We start from the raw sequence: 25,764 nt of genomic DNA, 5'->3' as shown, positions 1-25,764 counted from the left end.
AGGGAGGTGGTATTTTCCCATCAGAGCCTGCAGCATACCTCTGAGACTATCAGAGGTCATCAGTCTATGAATAATACATACTGGATGGAACTGAAGTGGCAACCTGTAACAAGTTCTTGCAAGATTCAAAAATAAAAATTTTCTCTTTGCAGAAAGCTTCCTTATCTGTAGGAAAAAGAAGTAAACATTCCATGCAACAGAACAACAACATATAGGAAAGCAAATATTCTCAAACAGAATTCTCAGGACCCGAAATAAAGAGATACACACAGTACTCCTGCACACACACATGCACAGCACATACAACACAAAACTATTAAATAAACACCTTTAGAAAGCAGTAATAAACTCTGAGAGCTACAACAGTGATAAACTCTGAGAGCTATTTATTGCTCTTTCCATAAATATGCAGATATTAAGTCTTACTAATATTGAAAACTTGGAGGCAGGATTCAAAACTGTGTAGGAATATTGTAGTTGTGGTACTACTAGTAATGAATCACAACAATATTTACACTGCTGTTAGGGTAATATTAGATTGAATGTCATCTACAAATATCAACAACCATTCCATGAAGAGTAACAGTGTTAAAAAAAATACTTGCAAAGAAATATCTGTGAAAGGGGTTGAGTATGTCAGTCAAAATCACTTGAATTTATAACTAGAAATATTGAAATGAAAATTATTTTACCATACTCCATATTTTTCACAGACCAAAATGAACTGGGAGAAGGCAAACTTCAGTTTTACTCCATTTTTGTCATTGAGCAAGTCACTCGGTCTAACAATAATAGTTAGATCACATTCCCATTAAATTATCCCCAAGGGAGATTGCTGTTGAAAGAGTTTTCTTCTTCAAATTCAGTGTTCTGATTATCCTAGTAGTCAAAACTGAGTCTTTTCATTGTACAGGTTTGCCTAACAAAGGTGCACCCTGAGCTCAATGCCCACTGCCTAAAATCATGGGCTGTATTTCCAAATTGTGAATGTTACAGTGAATTTTTAAAAATCTTGTCAAGTCGTCCAAATTTTGCTGTTCCACATGCATAAATTTCTACTAACACTTCTTTGGATTTAACCTATCCTAAGAAAAATAATTTGTTCTGAGAGATATACAGTTAACTTTACCTGACCACTTAAACTAAGTAAACTATATATACCTGTATACCTGTATACCTGTGCACATTTGTGTACCTGTGCTCAAAAACAATATCATGTAAAATTGAGTTCTGTTTTACTGGCATGTAAAATAAATAATTGTTATTAATCTAATAACAAATCTCCTTCAGCAATTAGGTATCTTCTAGAAAATGCCCATGTTACTATATTCTGAATTATCTAAAAAAAAGAATAGACTTATAGTTCTAGATAATATCCCAATAGCTTTATTTTGATAGTCCTAACTTCTTTATTTTCTTAAATATTAGTTCCTTCTATTGTTCTTTAAATATATTCTGGAATCATTACAGTGCATTACAATTTGATTTTTGTGGAGCAGCTTAAAAGCTTTTCTGCTATAAAATCAATTAACTCCCCACATTTCAAGTTATGACATTTTCATAACTAATTTATGAAGCTTAATTAGAATTGATATATGAGGGTTTCTTAGTTTCATGAACATGAAGTGACAGGAATCATTGATGTTAATTATTCTGCTAATAAGTTCTTAGAAACATCCTTAGATTCTATTCCTAAATCTAAAAGGTACTCATTTAAAAATCTGAGGTTATGTGCAAAAATAATCTACAATCTATGTGGTTATTTTATTAGATAATGTTATGTTAGAAACAGTATATAAGTACATTATTTCATTGCATACATTAAAATTTAAATATAGCTCTTTGCCTTTTTTGTTATGTATGACTTCAAGGAAGCTTAAATTTATTTTCCAATTACTTTCCTTTACAAATACTATGGGATAACTTATCATAAAATACTGTTTTTTATTGTTATTGAATTCCTTTGTAATTGTTATGAGGAAAAGAATAAGAGGAAAGTAACTGAACATGTTATACCCCTTGGTAAGATTACATAAAACCATAACTAATCTTGAAATTTTGAAACACTGGCTATAAATGTTACTTATTTCAGACTAAGTTCCCACAAAATATCTTTTGATACTTATTCTATTTTCTGTAACAAGATAATTACAAATTAACTTGATTTGATTCCCTTCTATTGATTCTATCTTGTATTAATATTGAACAACTTAAATACATAAATTTAAAATTTTCTTCTCTCAAAAAAAATCAAAGTCCATCAGGCAATGTTTTGCAAATCTAGAAATATTTTAAGGAACTGATGGTAGAAATATTATTTTAAGGGTTTTTCTTCAAAAATTACTTTATATTTAAATCAGAGAAATCCTCTGAGATAAATTGGAGTATACTATCAGTCACCATATTCCCACTTTATAGCAAGCATTTTCGATATTTATAAATGACAACTTTCAAGTTTGTATCCAGTCACATGCTAAGCTATATGAACAGTGCATAGTTTTATACCTAGATGTCTATTAATATTTTATCATCTGTAACTTTTTGCACCATGAAATCATTAAACCATCTTTATGGAACAAGAGTCCATTTGCTGTAACTCAAAATTTTTTTATTGTCACACTGTTTAGTAAAAATTTCTATCATTATCCCATTATATTTAAATTCTTGATTGGGGATATTTATGAAAGTGTCCCAAAAGAATGCGATTTCTGAGACAAACAGAATAGTCATGTTAATTACTCTTGATCTCTATGCCTGATATTTTTTCTAAAGAATCTGATAATAAAACCAATAATGAATTTTAACATAAAAAAATCCTTCAGTTTTTTTTGTGAAGTATAGAATGACTATAGTTTATGTACTTTTTAATAAATTCAGTTACAATAAAATGTTTGATTTTAACAAATGATTACATATCATGACATTTAAAGCATTATTAGAACTGTTAAATAATATTTTCAATGTGAATAGACCTATCTTTAAAATGATGAACTTTTGTAGATTATATTTTTGTAAGATCACCAGTCTAAGATTATTTAGTTATCTAAATCCTTATTTGCACCCATCTCTTTATAGTACCATAATGGTAATTTACTACACATATTATGTTTTTACTTTCTGTTTTCTTAAGCAAACATATTCCCCACTGACAGAAACTTCCAGAAAATAAGTTGTGCAATAGGTATCATCCAGAACCACAATATTTTAAATATGAATCTGACAAATTACTTGGTCTTTTCGATGCATCAGAAAGGAACAATGAAAATTTATATTTGATGATTACTTTGCACTTTACAAAATAGTAATCTGATAAAGAAGTGGAAAGTGTATCTGTTGTTTTTCACGTCATAAGGGTGTTGAGTGGCACATATGCATTATTAATGTTCCTTGCAAAGGTCATAATCTGCTTTCATGGTTAAGAGAATGATCTGTGAACCAAGACAGACTCAGGTTTAAATGCTTTGTGACCCTGAGTAATGTAGTAACTCCTCAGCAGCTCATCTTTCAAATAAACATATAAATGAACATAATAATATAATACAAATGTCCAGGGTTTAGATTCCTCCTGAACTTCATTGTTCATTTTATTTAATTACCTGCACTCCATCAATATAGGCTAGATTCTTTTCAAATTAAATACTGCATGTAGTGTGTGTGTGTGTGTGTGTGTGTGTGTTTCTAAAGTGCTAATATAAATATTAAAAACAGATAATTTTCTACATGATTGCATTAGTGAACATGACTTACAGCAAATAAGTTGCTGAGTATTACCAAGATACTCAGCTAATTTTGCAAAGCAGCACTACACAGAGAAAACAATAAAACCTATTATATTCTCAAGTGATAAAAGTACCATCTGCATTCATATATGTATTATAAGAATTAAAGAAGCACATTTTATATAGCAGTAGTAGTGTTCTAAAGATTCAAATTCATAATCTTGTCTTTATAATTTGGAAATTTTTGCCTGACCAAAAATAACAGAGAGTGAATTCTAATTATTGGAGTATTGCTAAATTTAATCATAATTTGAAGTCAGTATGTGTTGCATGTATTTTTAAAGAACCTTTAAGTGAAGTATGTGACTAAGGTAATGTGAAAAGGATCCTGAATACTTTGAATGTTGTGATAAAACTGAATTTCTTTATAATCTCACTTTTTAAAGTAACTATTTAGAAGGTTCAAGGTAAGTAGCTTTGTCTCTACCTAACCCTTGGATCACTTAACATTTGTAAAGTCCATGATATTTATATAATAGTAAAATCTAAGAAAGTCTCCATTTTATTAAAATAAGGTAGTCACATTCTACTTTGAAGAACATAAATCTTAAATGAATGCCTAAGAAGAATTTTTAAAAGGTAATTAAATTTGTGAGAAGGCAAGGGAACAAGACCAAGAGAGCTGAGACCCATTGTATTTTGAAAGCACTTCTGTGTCTGAATTGGAACTCAATGAAGCTTGTGAACCATTTACTTCAATTACCCCCCCAAATCCCAAACAAACCCTGGACATTGTAAATCTCATTAATTTTAAACACAGGGGGACTGGAGTAAATGGATTCCGAATTAACTCAATCCAAATTACCTAATATTAAAGAATAATTGGAATTCAGTTGCTTTAAATTGCTTGCTAGCTTTGTGCAAAGGCAGACTAGATCCCTATGCTAAGATTTATTACAATTTTATCTATTTTTGAAGTTTTGAAATGTTGTTGTTATAAAGAATCATTCTGAGATTGAGAAAATAGGGAAATTTCACATTTCTATTTTTGTAAAATTTGGCTAGCTTTTATCAAATTACAGCTTTTTAAGTATAAATTTTTATTTTGAATTGGTTGTCAATTTCCAAACACAGAGGTAAAAAGCATTAAGTATATTGAATCCTATATTATTTTTAATAAAATTATAATCCATATTTCTTAGTTTCTCATTGCAATCATTCTTGAAGCAACAAAGCAAAGCAAGATGTTGGTACTGGCCTAAAAATAACAACGAAAATATAACAATAATAAGAAATAAGTTGCAAAATAGAAGAGTCTAAAATGAGACCACATTTTCCAAAAATAAGAAAAATCATGTTGAAAAATATTCCACTTTACAGAAGTCTGGTATCATTATTCCCATACGCCTGTAACAAATAATCACTTCATGGAAATATCATATTATTTTTGTGTTATTTGTACCAGACTTTATAATACTGAAGTACATATAAAGTTTAATTATTTAGGGGCAACCTTTCATCAAGACTCCTTTTATTAATATCTTAAGTAAAAAGCTGTTAATCCTAGGATAAACTGTTATGTATTATGCACTCTTTGTACTTCCAAGATTATTAACAGCAAATGATGAATACAAGATAATATGGTTTAAGCCAATCCATGTTGAAGATCAGTAATATACACATACAACATGTTAATACTTATACCTGAGAAAAAGTGTGCTTTGAAGCCCTTCTTGGATACGGTATTGTCAGATTTGAACTCAATCCTCATGTTGTTGTACTGGGATGTGATCACTTCTGGTACTTCAGCACCACAGAATTTGCCATGCAATTTAGATTCAGAGGAAAGACCACTCCAGATCTCCACATAATCATATTTACAAACCTGGAAAAACAACATTGTGGTCCTAGTCACTAGTCCAGATAATACCAGATGATTGACATTTATTTGAAAAGTGTATCATGTTTTTACCTGTTTACTCCCATGGTAGACAGAATGGAAATAACAAGTTAAAAAAAAAAATCAAGAACATGGTTCAACTCTGAGACCAAAGGTATGAAAGATAGATTAGAGAATAATTTCTAGACTTGTACGTACACAGACATGCTTCTTTCTTTGTAGTAACTGAATATATCTTTTCAAAAAAGACAAAATCATAAGGGGAATTGAGATGAATATTTGTTGAGATGATGGTGTTGATGGACAGAAGAGCAGCAGATGTTGCTTTTTTACTTTTTATTTTTAAATTGTTTTAAATTTCAGAAGGAACTGCGAAAGTACTTATTTACTATTTTATTTACTACCAAACATGACAGGTAATATACATGATATTTGTAGATTGTAAAAAACAAACATTAGCAACAGAAATAACCCATTCTATTGTAGAGATGAGAAATGTGGGGTTCTGAGTTTTTTATATAACTTGTCCAGAATATACTTATCATACTTGGCATCATGAGGATGAACAGAGTCTGGCTTAGTCTTGCGCTGTGTTGTGGAAACGTGACATTCTGATCAGAACAACATCATTACTGACCTTCAAAATGAAAGACATCTGTCTATAATGCTACTTAGTATATAATAAAAAAGATCCGTTTCCTTTCAAACTTATGAAAATGACTGATATTTCTTAATTTTTTCAAGTTGGTAGGTACTTAGTAGTTGTTCTGTAAGTTTGTGACTGGATCACAAACCAATAGCAATTCTGTTAAGTGGATGGAGGCAAGAATATACATCAAATTGAGGTATACTCTTTCTGATTTATATGTAATGCACTAACAATACCCAAATGGAAGAAGGCAAGTGAGTGCCAGATATTCTTAAGCAATTTATGGACTCTCAGATATTCTATAATACACTTTCCAATATTCCAATAGGGTACATTCTAAAGAACACATCTTACATGAATGACCTTATTACATAAAGGTGTAATTACCAAGGTTTAACAATGCACATGATTGAACCCTGGGGCATGATGTGTTCTTTGAACTACGTCAACTCAAATTACTGGTTCTTGTGATATTAATTAGGTGATAAATAAGCAAAATGATGCTAGGAAAAATGAGATAATATTTCTACCTACTTTGTTACAACTGAGATTTTTATTTAAAGAGGTCTCCAGTACACTCTAGGAGAATACTTATAGGGCTTAAGTTCTTTGCCATTGACTTTCCTTTGGTATCTCCACAAAATGAAGAAAATAATGAAGGTTTAAACTTAACCCATTATTCTGAAAGTCAAGTTTTTGCTCAGGTCTCTGATCATAATAGCATAGATACCAAACTATGAAAACAGAATTCTGTGATGGCTTCTCACATGCTACCACAAGTATAAACAAAGAGTTCTGGGATATTTTTAAAATTTTATAAGGGTCCTCTATTATAAGAACAATGTTTTCAGAAGATAATGCCCCATTTGTGTGAAATGGCTGTTTTCCTTCATCCTGAACATAAATCTCTAATCTTCTCAGAAACACATACCAATTAATAAATCAAAATATCTCACTTGCTGCAACTAATAGCTTTAGGGAAAACTAGGACAATAGAAATCATTCAATACTCAGTTCATATCAAATCACAGAATTGATACAGAAATCCCATTTTCAAGAAAATGTAGCTCAAGAAAAGATTTTCCAAATATATCATAAAAAATCATTTTCTCTTTAAAATTTCTCCAATTTTGAAGTATTATGAAAAGAAAATGATGTTCCATGTGGATAAAATATATTTAAAGGATAAACTGTAGTATATCCCATCATAAAACTCACACATAATGTTAAAAAATAATCTCAAAAGGTTCATTGAGTTTTAAGCCTCTACAATTATCTGAAATATATAAATTCATTACATTTCAGATTTTAATCTACTTTAGAGGAACACAAAAGTAAGCTACCTATTTTATAATAGTCATAGAAAGAGATTTAAAAAATGCGCAGCAGTACCTTGGCTACTACAGGCAGAAAAAAAAAATTAAACAGAAGTAAAAGTAGGAAGTTAAAAAAAGAAGAGGTAAAGATAGGTACACAAAGGCAAAATTATATGTGAAGTCCACAAATATTCCCAGTTATTATTCCAGATATATTTCTGTTCTTATACTTTTTTAAGTTTTGACAGAAATATAACAAAGACTAAATATTTTTATGAATTAATTTGATTATATTTAGAAGTGTCGAATCATGTTCATTGAAGAGTAAGATAAGCTGACAGGAAGCAGAAAAAAGTAAGAAAAGAAAGTATGAAAGGTCAAACAAAACAAGTGTTTATCACCTTTTTTCTGGAATTAAATCAGCATTGATGAGGGCATTTTTCAAAAGGTTCTCATTCCGGAGCTTGACATTGCACTTGAATTTAGTGTGTATTCACAGGTAGGATTTTTCAAATATATGGTCTCACTTATTTTAATGTGGCCATCTGACAGAAAACTGTACCTTTGCTACAGTATACTATATTTTGTAAAGGAAAGAAAGGATCAACTCAGCACATGTTACCGAGGTTCAAAACAAGTATTCCTTTTCTTTTCTTTTGTGGTGCTGGAACTGAACTTGGGGTGGTGAGTACAGTAGGTATGTGGTCTACCATGAAGCCACATCCCCAGGCCATGCCCTTATTGATGAACCAGGAGCAAAATTCATAATGAAAAGCTACACAGAGAAGAGAACAGAATGGTAATGAATCACTGCCCTGGGGACAATAATTGTTGGGACTATTTGTGGGCTTAATACATAATTTTGCTTTTGTATATCAATCTTTGCCTCTTCTTTGTTTAACCTCCTACTTTCTCTTCTTTCTAATTTTTATTCTCTTAATGCTTAATTAGTGGAAATATATCCATTTCTGCAATCAAAATGTTCTACATTCTCCCATATGTATATTTTTGTGTGGATCCTGGTTTTATTTATTTTTTTTTAAAGAAAGTCTATGTGGCATGAAGCTGACCCTAAAGATGCTATAGTTCTTTAATAAATCAGGAGAATAGTGTGTATTAAATCTGCAAAATAAAAACTCCCTCTGGCCGATTTCCAATCTCCCAGAAATTGTCCAAAATATCATCCAACATCAACAACAATCATAATCAGTTGAGGAAATGAGCAAAAGCAACAAAACAAAACAAAACAAATCTACAACACCTACATTATGGTACTAGATCATTTTTATTTCCTTTCTTTTTTAACTTTGCCAGCTTGCCTTAGTGATTCCCAAAGTACAATTCAAATGCATGGTATGTATGGTTCACTTACTTCATTTCCCTCCAACTCAAAAAACTCAAACTTCATAGAAATTCTGTACTGAGTTGGTGCCACCACTTGCCACACACAGTTTTTGTTGGGAGGGTACTCTTTAGGCCAGCCGGGGGTGGTGATAGTGCCATTGAGCTTGGTGAGAAGTCCTCCACAAGCAGCTAAAGAGAAGAAAAAGGGTTGCTTAGTAACATCCCCCTTGGGATGCCCCCTTTCCACTGGTACCTCAGCATCCCAACACTTAAGTTTAGCCATCTTCAGGATTTCAAAATCTAGAAACTTGCCCTCTGTGCTCCTTAGCTTTTAATACAACAATTTTAATCATCAAATTCCATTTGTAAACTGCTATTTTATAGGTTTAGAACAAAGTAAATTATGTCTGTACTATCACGCTTTAAATCACTTGAAAGTTGGGCAAGCAATATAAAATGGGTTTCTTATCTTTTAAATGAATATAATGACTATCATAGTCTCTTGGCTACTACAGAATTAAGAGAAGAAACCTTTTTTTTTCAAGAATTGATAAGGTTGTTGTGAGAATTAAGGAAAGATAAATAGATATATAGATATCATAATACAGTTTCATGGCAGTAAGAACAAAATCAATTGCTTATTTTCTCAAACTATTTTTTCCAAAACAAGTAATGTTATTACCTGAGCTAACAGGCAAGATAAATGATGGTAAACAGAACATATTTATTCCAAAAAAATCTACTTAACAACTGGTTTTCTTTCTCTTACGATGATCTATTTATATTTCCTCTCTTATTGATAACAAAATTAGCAAAATCATGGTTTCCAAAAACAAGTTGAGAGACAAGGATGTATATTGTACACAGCTCATAATTAATTAACTCCTAGAGTCAAGAGTTACATAATATTACATCTCTTTCTTTGACTTTGTGCACATATGAATGTGCTTATATGTTGCTATATTTATAAATATGCAAAAGTACTACCTGTACATTCACTTTTATCACTTTTTGGTAAATTACTATAAAGTAAAATGTTTAATTCTAGGAGCAACTATAAATAATAGTCACGTTCTTTCGTGATTGACATACGATGTTCTCTTCTTAAAAAATACTGCATCTTTTTCATAACTATGTCTTTTTCATTCTAGGAGAGGGGGGTTAGGAGTTTAACAGGTAGGATGGAGATTTTTGGAAGCCAGACAATAGTTCAAACTTCAAGAAGAAAGAGGGAGACTGTGATTTGTCTTTTTTTTTTTTTTTAATAAATAAGCCAGCAAGGTTGTGACATTTATTCCTTAAGCAAACGGTTTTTCTGCCTTTGCCACTTATATCCCGTTACAGACACAGTGGAAAACAAGGCACTCATTTTTCAGAGACTTGCCTCTTGGTGGGCAAAACCAGAACCAAATCAATACATGAACAGAAATAATATTAAATTGCTACAAGTTCTAGGAAGATAAATTTGGCAGAATTTTTAAGGAGTGAGAAAGTAGAAATAGACAGTAAGAAGAAGGAACAGCTGATTTCTTCTGTTAATGAAGGTCTGTAAGAGGATGGAGGAGGGAAGGTGAAAACAGGGAGCTTTAAATTCTTAAGAAAGGGATCTTAGGCCAGGAACAAAACACTGTATGGTAACCCTCATGTTAGAATGTAAAGGGAAAATCCAGAAAACCATGACAAGTGTTTGTTCAATAAATCCTATATTCATAAAATGCATGTTTAGCTTTATGCTAAATGCTTTATGTCTGACTGTGCTAGATGTTAAAGATATAAAGATGGTTCAGACCGTGGCTATTCATCTTAGTAAGGGAGACATATCCATAGACTATGTTAAAAAAAAGGATTAAAACAATGATGAACAGACAAATGGATAAAGGAAAGAATGGATGCATGGAAGAAAGGATAGAAGATGGATGGAGAGAAATGGAGGGATGGATACAAAACTAGATCTAGATAGAGATAGAAATCAATATGTGTCTGTATATGTATATGGGTGTGTGTGTGTGTGTGTGTGTATGTCCATATATACATATATATAGCCCTTCCTCCTTTGGTTTCTAGGCCATATATACACATACACATATATATACATATACACATATATACCTGTATACATATACATATACATACATATATATACATATACATACATTTATATTCATATATGTGTATATTATGTATATATGTGTATATATATGTATACATATACATAAATATGTACATAATATACACATATATGAATATAAATGTATGTATATGTATATATATGTATGTATATGTATATGTATATGTATACAGGTATATATGTGTATACATGTATATACGGCCTAGAAACCAAAGGAGAAAGGGACTAATCTATGACAAGAATCCAGGCAAGATTCATAGGAGCCCTGACTGAGTGGAGTGAAAATGAAGGAAAAATGGAGACAGAAAAGAATGAGAACATATGAAACAAAGGGATGGGGAGGGGTCTCTAGGCAGCAGGCACCAGAGCAATCCAGCCCTACCTTCACAGCTCCTCCGGTCAGGCCCCAGCTCATATCCAGGCTCGCAGGCACACTGGTAGCTACCCAGCGTGTTTAGACAGCGCTGCTCACAGCCTCCTCTATCAGGTTTGGCACATTCGTCCTCCTCTATAAAAATGGTCGTAGTTAGTGAACAAGTAGAGTGTTCTGTCTTTAAATGGTAGGGTGCAATTTTTTTTTTTTTTTTTTTTTTTTAAATATGATGCTTAATGGTTCTAAATAAAACAGAGACCATTCATTTCTTCAGCAAAGGAGCAGAAACAATGCACAAGAACTTGCTGGATCACACAGAAGGTTCACGTTGCTGTAACCTCCTAAGAATTGTGGAAGAACCAAGAGAAAACTAGGAATCTATGGCAGGGTCAATGGAAGAGCACCTTCTCTAAGACACAGTGTGTGGTTTTTTCCGAATTTGACGTCCGATAAGATTGCTAAAATGTAGAGATTTTCCAGAATAAAGTAGAAAAATGTACTGAAAAAGCAATTTCCCTGTTAATTTCATAGTATAATTTGCTAGATATATCTCAAAAAATGCTTCTAGGGGTTAACAAAATATAGTTCAGTGATACAGTACAAGCATAGCATGTGTGAGACCAGTCTGGGATCAATCTTCAGCATCACACACACACACACACACACACACACACACACACAATTATTCCTTCCTACTGGAGGTTTGGTTCTTTGCCACTGAGCTACAACTCTAGCCCTTTACATTTTTTTATTTTGAGACAGGGTCTCGCTAAGTTGCTTAAGATCTTGCTGAGTTGCTGAGTCTGGCCTCAAAACTCGCCATTCTCCTGCCTCATTCTTCCATGTTTGATGCCTGGATGACAGGCATCAAAAAGTTTTTACAGAAATACTATTATTAAGAAAAACAATATGACAAATACAAATTACAAATAATATTCTCATAAATTTAAAAAACTCAACTTTGAATCTCTTTAAAGTGTTTAATATAAAACCACATAATCAGTGTTTCTTAAAGGATATTTTTGATGCAGAACATAATAATCCAATATTTTTGCAAAGTATATGCTATTTAAATTGTACATGAAAATATGTCTGAAAAATATTTACTATTTTTAAAAATATATATGAAAGAGTACTCTATATATCACTTTCCAGAAATAACCTAATGTGAATTAGGCAAATTGTAAATATCCTCTGAAGGAATTATGTGTCAGCAAAATAATAAGCATTTTTGAAAACAAAATATATATAAATATTACAGGAAAAAAGTTTTGTAGCACATTTTTTCTGTGAGATATAACAAAAATTTTAAAATGACAATATACATTTTGATGGATTCATATAGCTAAAGCATCAAGTTTTTCTGCATTTCAGTTCATATGGTGAATACTTAAGTAACTCTCAGGGAAAATTCATTTACTGTTGTCTATTAAATAATGAAAATATTTAGATATCTATCAATGAATGTTGACATAAAAATTGATTACTTCATTTATCCTATAAAAAGCAGTGTAGAGAAAATTGTTTTCCCCTTCCATAAGAAAACTGTATTCAACAATGATACACTTAATATAAACGTCTATGAATTTTCAAACTGTATAGCTGATGTTTCTATTTACACTAAAATGGTTTTCATTTTGCCTTAACAAAACACATCAAATATGGGGGATAAGAATAAAAATGCAATTATGCAATTCAAAATTAAAGCTGATCATCAGTAATTCTTTGTCGTAAAGACATTTTAGACATCAGACTATTTTGCTAAAGAAGATGTAACTTCTTTCTAGTGTGGGAGAATACCATTCTGGAAGTGATTCTTTAGACATGCTGGCACCTGGAGATAAATTGATGTGTCAACTACATGTCAATAAACCCCATTTTGGTTATGAATCCTTTGTTGATTATGTGTACTGTAACTATTTTCTTCCATTCTGTATATTACTTTCTGGGTTTTGATATGATGACTATTTCATAAAAAGCAGATGGTAGCTATCCTAACGGAGTCTCTGCCCTGTGATATGAAGTTCCAAACTCCAGTATTTCACTAGTTACCTTTCCCATACAATCCATCAAACATATTTTTAAACAGTGCATACTTCAACTTTTAATAAAACTTCAATCCAGTTTTCCCCCAACTTCAAAATAAATAACACATCTTTTCTTGAAAAAGAAATCTCTTATTTGCACATTATTGCAAATTACCTTTGAAAAAGTTAGCAGCAAACCCTGCCTTATTCACAGTTCCATCAGAAACGAATTTCATCCACAAGGTATTGGAGGTAGATCTTATGTCTTCAGGTTTATCATAACCACAGAAACGACCTATCACAGGGCTATTATCGCTGTTTCCATCTCGAACTTCTAGGTAGTCATAGGCACAGTTGTCATGTCTTTCAATCTACAACAGTAAAAACACGTGAACATGATCTCATTACTACATAAATCAGTTTTTATAGATTATTATATATTCTCAGTGCCATAGTACTGACTTAATATAAAATTTACTTAAATGAGTACAATAAGTATTTCTGCACATATTGCATTTGAATAAAGGACTTTTTAAATCATAAAAATTGTATGGAAATGTATCCACATGGGTTAGGGCCAACAAGAAAATCTGAATGGAAAATCTGAATGGAAAATCTGATAACATGTGATGACAGTTCTTCCTTGTGTACAAAATTCTTTTATCTATAATTAGCACAGCTGGCTGTAGAAAGACTGCTATATTGTAGAATCAGCAGCAGTTTCTATTTTTTTTAAACAGGGTCTTACTAAATTGCTTAGGATCTCACTTAGTTGCTGAATCTGGCTTTGAATTTGCAATCTTCCAGCCTCAGTCTCCTAATTATCTGGGATTATAGGCATGTGCCACCATATTTTGCTGGCTTTCTTTTTCTCATGGTAACATGGCCTTGGTTAGCTGAACCCTTTTACCTTGACACACTCTTGATTCCCATAATCTCTCTTTCCTTAATGACTAAATGCAAATATTAGGTCAGAATGTCAGCCTGACTCTTGCTCATGAACCTGACACTTCATAGAGCACTCTTGTTCATGAACATTCTAGCCCTTAACTTCTAAAAACAACAACAAAAATGTGCAAATTGCTATTAAAAATAATAAGACAAATTTGGAATAAAATTTTTGCTTTCAACATTTTTCAGAGAAATTGAACATTATTCCTGAAATCTTTAATAGAGTCAACTGTTTATTAGGTATTTAAAGTTGTAAAGGAAAGACATCCATAATTTCAAAACCATGACTAGCATTACATCTCATCAACTACTGTTCAACATATGACTCCTTAGCTGATAGAGTTCTCCCATTACAAAACTGATATCCGAAATTAAATTTGTTCCATGCAATTACAATCTGATTGCATGAAACTGCTGGTATAGTTGGTTGAAAACTCCATTTCCCAATTCATTAATACATTACCAGTGAGAGTCTTCAAATCGGGTGGCATAAGGACAAACAGGAAGTAAATTTATTGGAAGCACAGATTTAGATATAAGAGTAAGTGCTACATTTGCTATTTGCTTTCCCGAAACCAGAAAATGGAATAATAATATGTAATCAAATCAGAATATTTTAGAAAGTGCTAAATTCCATGAAAAAAATATGAAGTGAAGCAAGGTAAGGAGTGTGACAAGTGGGGTTGGGGGAGTGGTAGCAAGTCTTAAAAGTATCAAGAGGTAGGGGCTCATTGAGCATGATTCATAAATCCATGATTTTTCCTTAAAAAAAAAAAAAAGAAAGAAAAAGTCAACACTGAACTGTAACAAAAATGCAGAGAAAGAACCAACTATCCTCAGCTGCTTAGAGCAGCATAGAAAAAACTGTCCTGATTCATAAATCACTTTGGAAGAGGAAAGGAACTGAAAATGCCCCAGAAAAAAACTTCTTGCAGAAGAAGATCCATTAATAAAAATTACATTATATTGTTTCAAATTAAAAGGCACACTAGGATAAAAATTAGTAAGTTAATTACAAAGGTATTTCAATTAGTATTTTAAGGAGACAGTTGCTTTTAAAATTGTACTACTTACAGGCAAACAAAATAGGTACTATTGAAAATGAAAAAAAAATTTAAGTTTTTTGATGATTATAAATAAAGAATTGATATTTCCCTGTACATCACACACACTCTGTTCTTTCAGCAATAAACAATGAGTCACTTTAAATTTTAATTTATAACATGTTCACTGGTTACTTAGTTAAAATTGGAAGCTTAAATATGTGAAACACAAAGTGTAGATATTCTATGGGTAAATGCATAAAAAATGTCTAATTTTAGGACTAATTACACTACTACCTATTTGTGGATCATGTAATATTTATATATTGAATATTATGTACCTGGTATTAGGGTTAACAGAGGAGAAATATAAACTGCACACTCACATAGCAGTGTCTTACTGATCAAATTGCTTTTAAAAGTAAAATGTGCCTTTTATGTATATAAACTTAACATACTCAGAAATGCATTATGCCACACAACACCAATCCTAGACCTTTTCTCAAGGATTGGAATAACAGTGTTTATATACTTTTCCAGTTCATTTCTGGGTCTGAGGCCAGCACCATGAATATGCTCCACTGCTGTTAATTATAATTATACTTCATCAACTGCAACTATTTGGAGTAAGGGCAGCGAGCATAAATTATATTGTGAGTCATGTTTATGTCTTTTGTGCAATGTTTTCTTTACCTACATCATATTACTTCATCAATTAGTATATGGAATAGAGAGGAATAAATGTGGCTGAAGATACAAAGTGAATTAAGTCCACTTGATTCACGCCAATAACCCTAAGCTTCCTGAGAAAAGGAACAACAAAGTCATTGATATATAAAAAATTAAAGAAGAAAAAGAAAAAGTAGTTTCTCCTTGAATCAAAACATGGACACAGTTCAAAGAGCTGGGAGTCGCTGCAATGTCATGCACAATCACACACATAAGAAATGTGTTTTGATAATAACGATGCTTTACACACTTTAATATAATCAGAGCATAATCTACATATGAAAGTGGCAAGTTTATCACAATATAAACAGACCCAACATGTGCAGAGAGAACACATTGAAAGTGATAGTAAGCTCTGAAAATTTTTGAGAAAATTGATATGTAAATGATACAGGAAATAGATACAAATACACAAAGAAGGAATAACAATAATGAAAGCCAGCCACAGGGGTTAGTGTTACATTTCATTACTTGGGTGGGAGGGTCCTCTACCTTTAATAGCCAGTTAAAGAGGAACTAAGAAATAGGTAAGTTTTACTGTTGAGCAAAAAGTAAAATGAATTAAATTGAATTAAATTGGTCAGCCTCTCAAAAACCACCAACTTGTCCAGAATTTCTTGAGCCCTGCTTACAAATGAACTCAAACATTGAAGGAAAACCAGTCCTGGAGGAAGGGGTCAAGGCCAGGCCCAGGCCCAGGCCCAGACCATAGGTTTTGCCTCCAACATACATTACACAAAATAATGTAGATAGAAATAAATAAATATATGTAATTGTATGCCTGTGTTCAGAGCAATATGATTCACAACAGCAAAAAGATGGCGGTCTTAGAGACCCTTCAACTTATAGAAGAAAAAGTAGGTCCAAATCTTCAACTTGTTGGCTTAGAATCAGACTTCCTTAACAGGACTCCCATAGCACAAGAAATAAAAGCAAGAATCAACAACTGGGATAGATTCAAACTAAAAAGCTTTCTCTCAGCAAAGGAAACTCTCAGCAATGTGAAGAGAGAGCCTACAGAGTGGGAGAATATCTTTGCCACTCATACTTCAGATAGAGCGCTAATTTCCAGAATCTATAAAGAACTCAAAAAACTCTACACCAAGAATACAAATAATCCAATCAACAAATGGGCTAAGGAAATGAACAGACACTTCACAGAAGAAGATGTACAAGCAATCAACACATATATGAAAAAATGTTCAACATCTCTAGTAATAAGAGAAATGCAAATCAAAACTACCCTAAGATTCCATCTCACCCCAATTAGAATGGCGATTATCAAGAACACAAGCAACAATAGGTGTTGGCGAGGATGTGGGGAAAAAGGTACACTCATACATTGCTGGTGGGGTTGCAAATTAGTGCAGCCACTCTGGAAAGCAGTGTGGAGATTCCTCAGAAAGCTTGGAATGGAACCACCATTTGACCCAGCTATCCCACTCCTTGGCCTATACCCAAAGGACATAAAATCAGCATACTACAGAGATACAGCCACATCAATGTTCATTGCTGCTCAATTCACCATAGCCAGATTGTGGAACCAACCTAGATGTCCTTCAATTGATGAATGGATAAAGAAACTGTGGCATTAATATACAATGGAATATTACTCTGCCATGAAGAATGATAAAATTATGGCATTTGCAGGCAAATGGATGAAATTGGAGAATCTCATGCTAAGTGAGATAAGCCAATCTCAAAAAACCAAAGGACGAATGATCTCGCTGATAAGCGGATGAGGACATATAATGGGGGGTGGGAAGGATTAGCGTTAGGGTTAGGGTTAGGTTTAGTGTTAGGGTTAAGGAGGGTGGCAAGAATGGAGGAAGGAAGGACTGTATAGAAGGAAAAGAGGGGTGGGCTCGGTGGGGGGGAAGGAAAAAAAATAAAATAAAAAAAAGATGGCGGTCTTTGTACAGATGAATAGAAAATAAACATATGATGAAATATTAGTCAGCTTTAAAAAGGAAGGACATTTTCATATAAGTTACAATATGGATGAAATTTGACATTTTGCTCAGTGAAATAAACCAGTTATGAAAAGGTAAATGCTATGTGAGTCTGCTTATACGAGATACCTAGACTCATAGAGACAGAAATTTACAGAGGCAGAAATAAAATGATTCCTGCCAGGGACTGAGAGAGGGTGAATTGGGGGAATTGTCATTTAGTGGGTATAGAATTCGGTTTTGCAAGATAAAAAGAGTTCTAGAGATTGGTTGCCCAATGTGAAATGTACTTAATACTACTGAACATATGCTTTAAAATGATTATAATGGTAAATTTCATGTCATCCATATTAGTAAAAATCTTGTTGCATTATTGCTACAATGCAGCTTTAAAATCTGACTAATCTAGGGGCTGTAGTTGTGGCTCAGTGGTAGAGCACTTGCCTAGCATGTGTGAGGCAATGGGTTCCATCCTCAGCATCACATAAAAATAAATAAATAAATGAAGGTATTGGGTCCATCTACAACTAAATTTTTTAAAAATCTAACTAATATAATCTAAGATAATCACACAATCAAATATAAGTAATGCAAGCAAAATGATTCGACTTTTATAGGTAATACAACTCACAATGGTATATACTCAGAACAATGTTAAAGCTGAAGTTTGCTCTTCAGGAAGATGTTAAGGAAAACTATAATACAAGCAATATAAGTAAACATTCATCATTTTATATTAAATTAATATTAATAATGAGAAAAATCGAATAAAATCCAGGAATTGATGTTATCAACAAATGGAATCCTGAACAAAAAGGGGGAAGGCTTAAGAGATAAATAATTGTGCTTAATTTCATTTTTCTATATAGTTGATATTATTTATCAATAGTAGCATTTGATATTTAATTAATATTAATACATGATTTCAGCTCTAACAGGGGGAGAAAAATAGGCTAAAAAATGTTAAAAGCAATAGCATGGGTCTTGGTTAAGCTTATTTTCATGTGAATCCTTTATTTAAATGTAGCCACTTCCTTTATTGTTTTCCTTCAAGACACAGCATTTTACATTTATTCATGAATTTAATAATTTTATTAATAACTGCTATGCACAGATAGTATGTACTTGACAGTGTGTGACAGCAATGAATGAAGTAGACATGTTCCTGACTGACAGGCTTGCCATAACTGGACCATACCAAAGTACAAATGAAGGCAGTTGGAAGGGAACAGCATTGAATGCAAGGAAAGAACACTGAGGTGGCTCTTCACTATCAGGACATAAATGCACAGACTGGATTTCAATCATGATGCTACCCATTGTGTGAACTTAGGCAAGTTTACTTAGAGTAACAAATGCAAACCTTTCAGAGTTCCATTATAGTCTAAGTTACAATTCCTGAAGAGCTTAGAAGCTAAGAACACTTCTTCAGTCATTAACCACTATATAATCTTAGCTATCCACCCCAAAACCAGTGCATAGCAAGTAGAAGAACGTAAGTAATTAAGCCTTCTTTATCTTGGCTTTGTAGTTCATTTACAAAGCACCACTACTTATTGTAAGTTAATACAAATATTTAAAGAAATTAAAGGAGTGTTTTTAGTTGGGCAATTCACCAAATCATAAGATAAAAACTGCTGTACTCAGGAACGCTGAAGCTTGTAGCAACGATGGTTAAGGCTGTTAAACATTTCTGGTTTTCATAAGGAAAGAATCATCAAATCAGAATGTGTAGCAATGTTGACAAGTACCTCAAACTTAATCCCACTTGAATTAATGTATGTGGATATTTCAATTTAAACAAAAGTAAGCTCCAGGTTTATTTCACTTCTTTTCTATTTTATTGACATTTCTTTGAAGTTGTTCCTGTAAACATTTCTAGTCTCCAAAACTTTTTTTTCTCTTTTCTATTTCTGCATACTGAAAGTTCTTAAAGAGTACTCAAGGCTTCTTTATACATAACACTTCTGCTGAACAGAGGATGAACTCTCTGAATTCAGAGATAATCTAAGTTCATAAACAAATTCACTTTCACATAATAGTGTTAAAAAACTGCATCCAGTAAGAAAGGAGAAAGATTTCTATCTACTCCATTGGAGATGCTATAAGAAACTACCATAGACAGAGTGGCTTATAAACATCAGAAATTTATTCTGACAGCTTGGGAGGTGGGAAGTCCAAGATAAGTCACTGGCAGATCAGGGGCTGGTGAGGGCCCTTTGCATGATAACACCTTCTCACTGTGTCCTGTGGTAGAAGCTCTCTAGGCCTACTTTGCCAGTTCATTAATCATATTGACAAGGGCTCCACTCTTATGACCTAATCACATCCTGATTACCTCACCTCTTAATACCAACCCCTGGGGAGTAAGGAACTCAACATATAAATTTGGGGGCAGGCAAACACTCAGGCCATAGCACTTCTCAAAAGATATAAATATTGGGTCCCTCCAAAGTGGTCCTCTCCTCAAAGATGCCTGGTATTCATTAACAAAGGCACTTAGACTTGCATTCTTCACTTATATTAAAATCCAAGACATACTGGGAAAGACAAAAACTATGGCATGAGTTCACAGAAAGGTATAAATGAAGGAGAGCTAATCAGTTCTTTTATGGTGGATCTCAACAGAATGATGAACAACTCCATCTTAGTGACCCTTTCAGAGTAACAGAGAATAAAAGTAGAAAAATAGAACAGTTTTTGAAAAAAGGTTATGACTAAGCTGAGTGAATAAAAATTGTTTTGTTAAGCAAAACCAAGAAACACTGAGAATTTGGGATGATACTGTCTTTGCATATTTTCAATATAAAATACATAATATGCATATTGAAAACACATTGTGTAAACAAAAATAAGTATATAAACAGACAACTGACTAAAATCATCTAATGCCTCCTATGCCAAATAAGGAAATATGGTCAACTGATTCTTGATATCCAGAGTGTGTAGTTAGTGTGTTTTACAAAGTTGCTGAGAACATTGAATTAGTAAATTGATTCATTGCTCCCGGGAAATTACAGTGTTAGATTTTTATAAGATTCTAGTCTCAAAATTTTTATCAACCAATCAGTACATAGCCTTGTTTTATGTTTGTTTCTATTTAAAGACACCTTCATAGCCTGGCAATTCATTTATACTGAACTCATAGCCAGCAATGCTATGACTCATTCCTGAGTGAAGCTTATCTAATAAACATTTTCCCAGTAAGGCACATCACAACTGGTAATAGGCACATTAGGTGTTCTGTACGTGACTATAAATGATCCCAAAAGCATGATGAATATTGATTTTTGACTTGCACAAATTTTACTGAACAGGTAAAACTGGAAATAAAATCAGGATCAAGTGTACCTGGATTTAAAGGCTAACTGGTGTGTTACTAGGTCAACAGCCAAAGCTCAGTTTCCATACCTAGATTTAGGCAACTCTAAATCCTTGTCAGTTTCAGATTTTTTGAGACTTGGGATCTCTAGTCTAAATTCAGTCACACAGCATCCCAGGTCCTCCAAGATTCTAAATCTAACTTATCTGTCTAGGATTGTATCCTTCTGCATAGAAACCTACATACTTTTGATAATAAAAAGGATACATAAATTTCCATCCACCAAATTTCATGCACTCACCCCCTATATCTATCTATCCATCCATTCTATTATCAAATTTTAATCATGAAGCCATTAGTGCTGGAGATAAAAGCATCAGCAGCAGGTAAGATCCTCATCCTTTGGTGATCACATTTTAGTGAGACAGATGATGAACATATAAACAAACAGATCCATAGCATAAATTTCAGTGATCATAAGGGTAATGGAATAAAATAAAATAGAGTGATGGTTTAAAAATAATTTTAAGTAAGAAAATATTTTAAAGCATTGTCAGGCAAGTACTTTAAAAGAAGGAAATAAACCAAGCAAGGTGGTCCATCCCTGTAATCTCAGAAACTCAGGAGGTTGGAGACAGGAGGATCACAAGTTTAAGATGAGCCTTAGCAACTTAGTGAGGCCCTAAGCAACTTGATGAAACCCTGTCTCAAAACAAAAATAAATAGAAAGGACTGGAGGTGAGGCTCAGTGGTAAAGTGCTTCCCAGTTCAATCTCCAGTATCAAAACAAAAACAAAAACAAAAACAAAACAGTAAGCAAAGATCTGAATGAAGTGAGGGAGGAGTAAGAGCAAAGATCTAGAGGTAGGAGTGTTAAATGACGTGACATGGGGAGGTCCTGGATGCTGACTGACATAGAAGAGGAAGGAGGAGCCTAAGGCAGTTGCAGAGTGTCCTGGTCCATGGTAATGGAGTTTGCATTTTATTTTAGATTTGATGTTAACCTGGTAGGTCATTGTAAGTAAGGTCACCGTCCACCTTCACTTGCAACAGTGTCATTCTGGCCATTCTATAGAGAACAGGACAGGCAGGGCAAGAGTTGAGACCTGAGGTGCTCACCAAGAGTTCCAATCAAAGAGGTGATGGCAGGGACGGGGTGGCAGCCAGAAATCGTTATGGAGTCCTTGATGTATGTGCATCATTTGAAGACGAAGATAATGGAATATGCTCATAGCCTCACTATGAGGCTTAAGAAAAAAAGTAGAATTAAGAATATTCCATAGGTAAATGGTGACACCAAATGCTGAGGTCGTACTGAGCTGAACTGAGGAATAGTGGCTACACTGAGGATGATAAAAGAGTTCAGCGTGGTTACTGAAAGATGAGGGACCTATTACACATTGAAATAGGCCCCATAGCTAACTGAAACAGGCAGAAACATAAGGGATATATGGCAAAATGAAAAAGGACAGGAAACTGTAGATAATAAAACGTATTATCAGCCAAACTATTACCATACTTTTCTCAATTCCAAAGCATAGGAATTACATATTAATTTAATTTATCAACTAGTATTAAGTGACTGCTATGTGTCAGGAATGGCTCTAATTGCAAATGCTCCCTATTTGTCCATAACCTATCCTATTTTTGGAGAATGTCACTATTACTATATTGATACATGAAAAATAAAATAAAATAAACCCATAAATGGCTAAGCCAGTAGTTTCATGTTTCTCAGTTCTTAGATGCCTTGAACTAACATCATTTAGTTGGTGTTCATGGTATGAATGCCTTGCCTAACATCATTTCTGTAATGAGAGAATTTCATAATAGAATGAGTCATATATTGAAAGACAGCTAATGTTTTAATTCTTGAAATATCACAAAACATAGGTAATATGACCATTGAGTAGATAATTTTTCAATAATGCAGTTCTAGTCAGAATTGCAGGAGAAAGCCTTTCATTCAATTTCAGTTCTCTGTTAACAATAAACTGGTCTATCTGAACGATGTTTGCAGTTCTATTTGTCCATCAAATAACAGAATTCAAATGTGAGTCAGATAATTTCAGAACCAAGATCTCCCAAAATGCAAGGTAGTTGTGAGCATAAAATACAACCTCATGATCGAAGCAGAGAATTTTTTTCATAATGAGAAATATGTCTAATAAAGTAAATGAAACATGGAAGGGTACAAGGATAGAGAAAAAAACCAAAGAAATACAGGACACTAGCTTATAAGAGAGAATGAGAATCTCCAGGTTTATGAACAATGCCTGGATTCCCTCGAGGCTCCTGTTGTGGATCCAGAGACAGAACCATGATCACTGTTCTCCCTGGCAAGTACACCCTGGCTGTGGACAGATGGGGCCCTCTGTTGCCTTTTGATGGCTTATTCAGTAAATCAAGCTTCTACTCAGTGTAGAAAGAATCTCTCATCATGACATTGGACTCAGCACCATCTCATTGTTCCTTCCTACCTCACTTTGACCTCTATTTCTCAGTCGACAATTTGATTCAAACATGCTCTAGAGTCCCTGGAAAATTCTCCTATTTCTTGTCTTTAAATCACTACTTCAGTTTCTCTTGTTCCAGAAAACATGACACTTCAACCAGCTTGGGCCTTGTAGTTTGGGACCCAGACTTTGACCCAGAATTCTGATTCATCTTCAGTTTATTCTTCCTCTTCATCTAATAATAAAACTGTGCCTCTGATCTCCCTGACAAATATTTTGGAAGGAAATGAAAACTCCTCAGAACACCTGAATTTCTATATTTGACGTAAACATTGATCTGTGTAACATTCAAAATGCAAAACAATAGTGGATTTTACTCCCAACAAAAAAAGATTGTCTACCTTTTAACCTCTTAGAAGAGAAATAAAGGTTCTATAACTTAAAGGGCCCTCCTAGTAGTCTTGTGAAACAAGCCCACACATTTGTCAAAAAAAAAAAAAACCCTATTGTCAGCACTTCAAACATCCTAATTCAAATAGCACAGTTAATGTAAACTCGCTTTAATCTTCTTTAAAAAGTCTGCAGCAAGAGGAAAAGGGGAAAAATTTTAAAAAAAACCTTTTGCTATTGATGTTACATTTTATAGCCGATCCTTTGTTTCTTCACTGATTAAAAGGCCAATTCTCTGTTTCTTTGCTGGTTTAATGAGGATTCCCTTAAATGCCACTGTCATTTATGGAGATGCCCCATGAAGGTTGCCTAAAAGACTTTACCTCAAAGGCCTGAAAGGTCAGTCCAACATGGTAGCCCTCGGACACCGTTATTTTCCACACACACTCTTTCATCGGACGATAGTCATCAGGGTAATTAGGAGACTGAATCTGCCCTTCATTTTTGCGTATCTCACCTCCACAGATGGCTGAAGAAAGCAAAAATAAGCAAAAAAAAAAAAAAAAAAAAAATAGGCCTAGGCATGCCAATTCATTTTCATTTTCTATTAAGTCAATATTTAAGCTCAGTTCCTGTAACTAAGAACATTAAAACCAGGTTATAAAAAATCAGAGTGGGCTGGTTATACTGTTGAACAGGTTTAGAGGGTAAAAACATGAAGTTCTCTTAACTACATTAGATGATGGTCAATCAAGGAATATGTACTTATTAATCACTCTTATGTCACATTTTCACCAATAAATAAATAAATAAAAATTTAAAATCTCATACAAGCCTTTAGGAATTTTATAAATATATTCTCTTTGAGTTTGTTCTGTGATTCCCTGAACTGTTTTGACCGCAGGTAAAATAGCTCATCAGCAGACAAGCTTCACCCTGAGCAGAACTGAACGGGCCTCTGGCAGTGAGCTGGCGTCATGTGCTCAACATCTGTGGCTCCATCCAAATAATCCTCTTCACTGCTATGCGGTTAATCTTTAAAACAAAATGCTTCCATTTACTTAAAAGTTTAAGGGAAGCAAAAATCTCTGTCTTGGAAATTACCTAAACTCCTCTACAAGCAAGGGTCTCCTCCGCCTGCTACATGGTAAGTAAGGAGCTGTTTTTAAAGCTAGGAAGCACAATGCCGGCTTATTGTTTTAGAGAAGCATAGGACAAAGCATGTAATAAATTCTTCCTTGAATGCTGACTCTCTGATTTAGACAAAGCATGCTTTAGAAATGTGCACAATTACTTTCTGTGCAGTTTCCTATAATAGAGTATTTCAGTAGTGCTGGGACCAAATAGATATAAAATCAGTACAAAGGAAAATTAAGTCTTCATACTATTTTAATAGTATCATGAAACAAAGTTTAAATACCATTGTGTCATTTGGATTTTTTTCTCCCACATTTTTCTGAGCACA

At 33.3% G+C, this 25,764-nt stretch overlaps 1 protein-coding gene across 4 annotated transcripts in view; it reads right to left on the bottom strand.

Moving 5' to 3' along the window:
- Tll1 (tolloid like 1) overlaps nt 1-25,764 on the bottom strand; it is a 205,719-nt gene that overhangs the window by 26,661 nt on the left and 153,294 nt on the right. For all 4 annotated transcript variants that reach the window (XM_047551066.1, XM_047551067.1, XM_047551068.1 and 1 more), the window contains 5 exons: nt 24,683-24,828; nt 13,632-13,827; nt 11,439-11,564; nt 8,957-9,117; nt 5,424-5,604 (listed from right to left, as the gene is read on the bottom strand). In XM_047551066.1, coding sequence (XP_047407022.1) covers nt 5,424-5,604; nt 8,957-9,117; nt 11,439-11,564; nt 13,632-13,827; nt 24,683-24,828 — 810 coding nt within the window. The remainder of the gene's footprint in view (nt 1-5,423; nt 5,605-8,956; nt 9,118-11,438; nt 11,565-13,631; nt 13,828-24,682; nt 24,829-25,764) is intronic.

Source organism: Sciurus carolinensis, chromosome 4, assembly GCF_902686445.1.
Source record: "Sciurus carolinensis chromosome 4, mSciCar1.2, whole genome shotgun sequence".
NCBI classification, from domain to species: Eukaryota; Metazoa; Chordata; class Mammalia; order Rodentia; family Sciuridae; genus Sciurus; species Sciurus carolinensis.
This window is presented reverse-complemented; position numbering and strand designations above follow the sequence as displayed.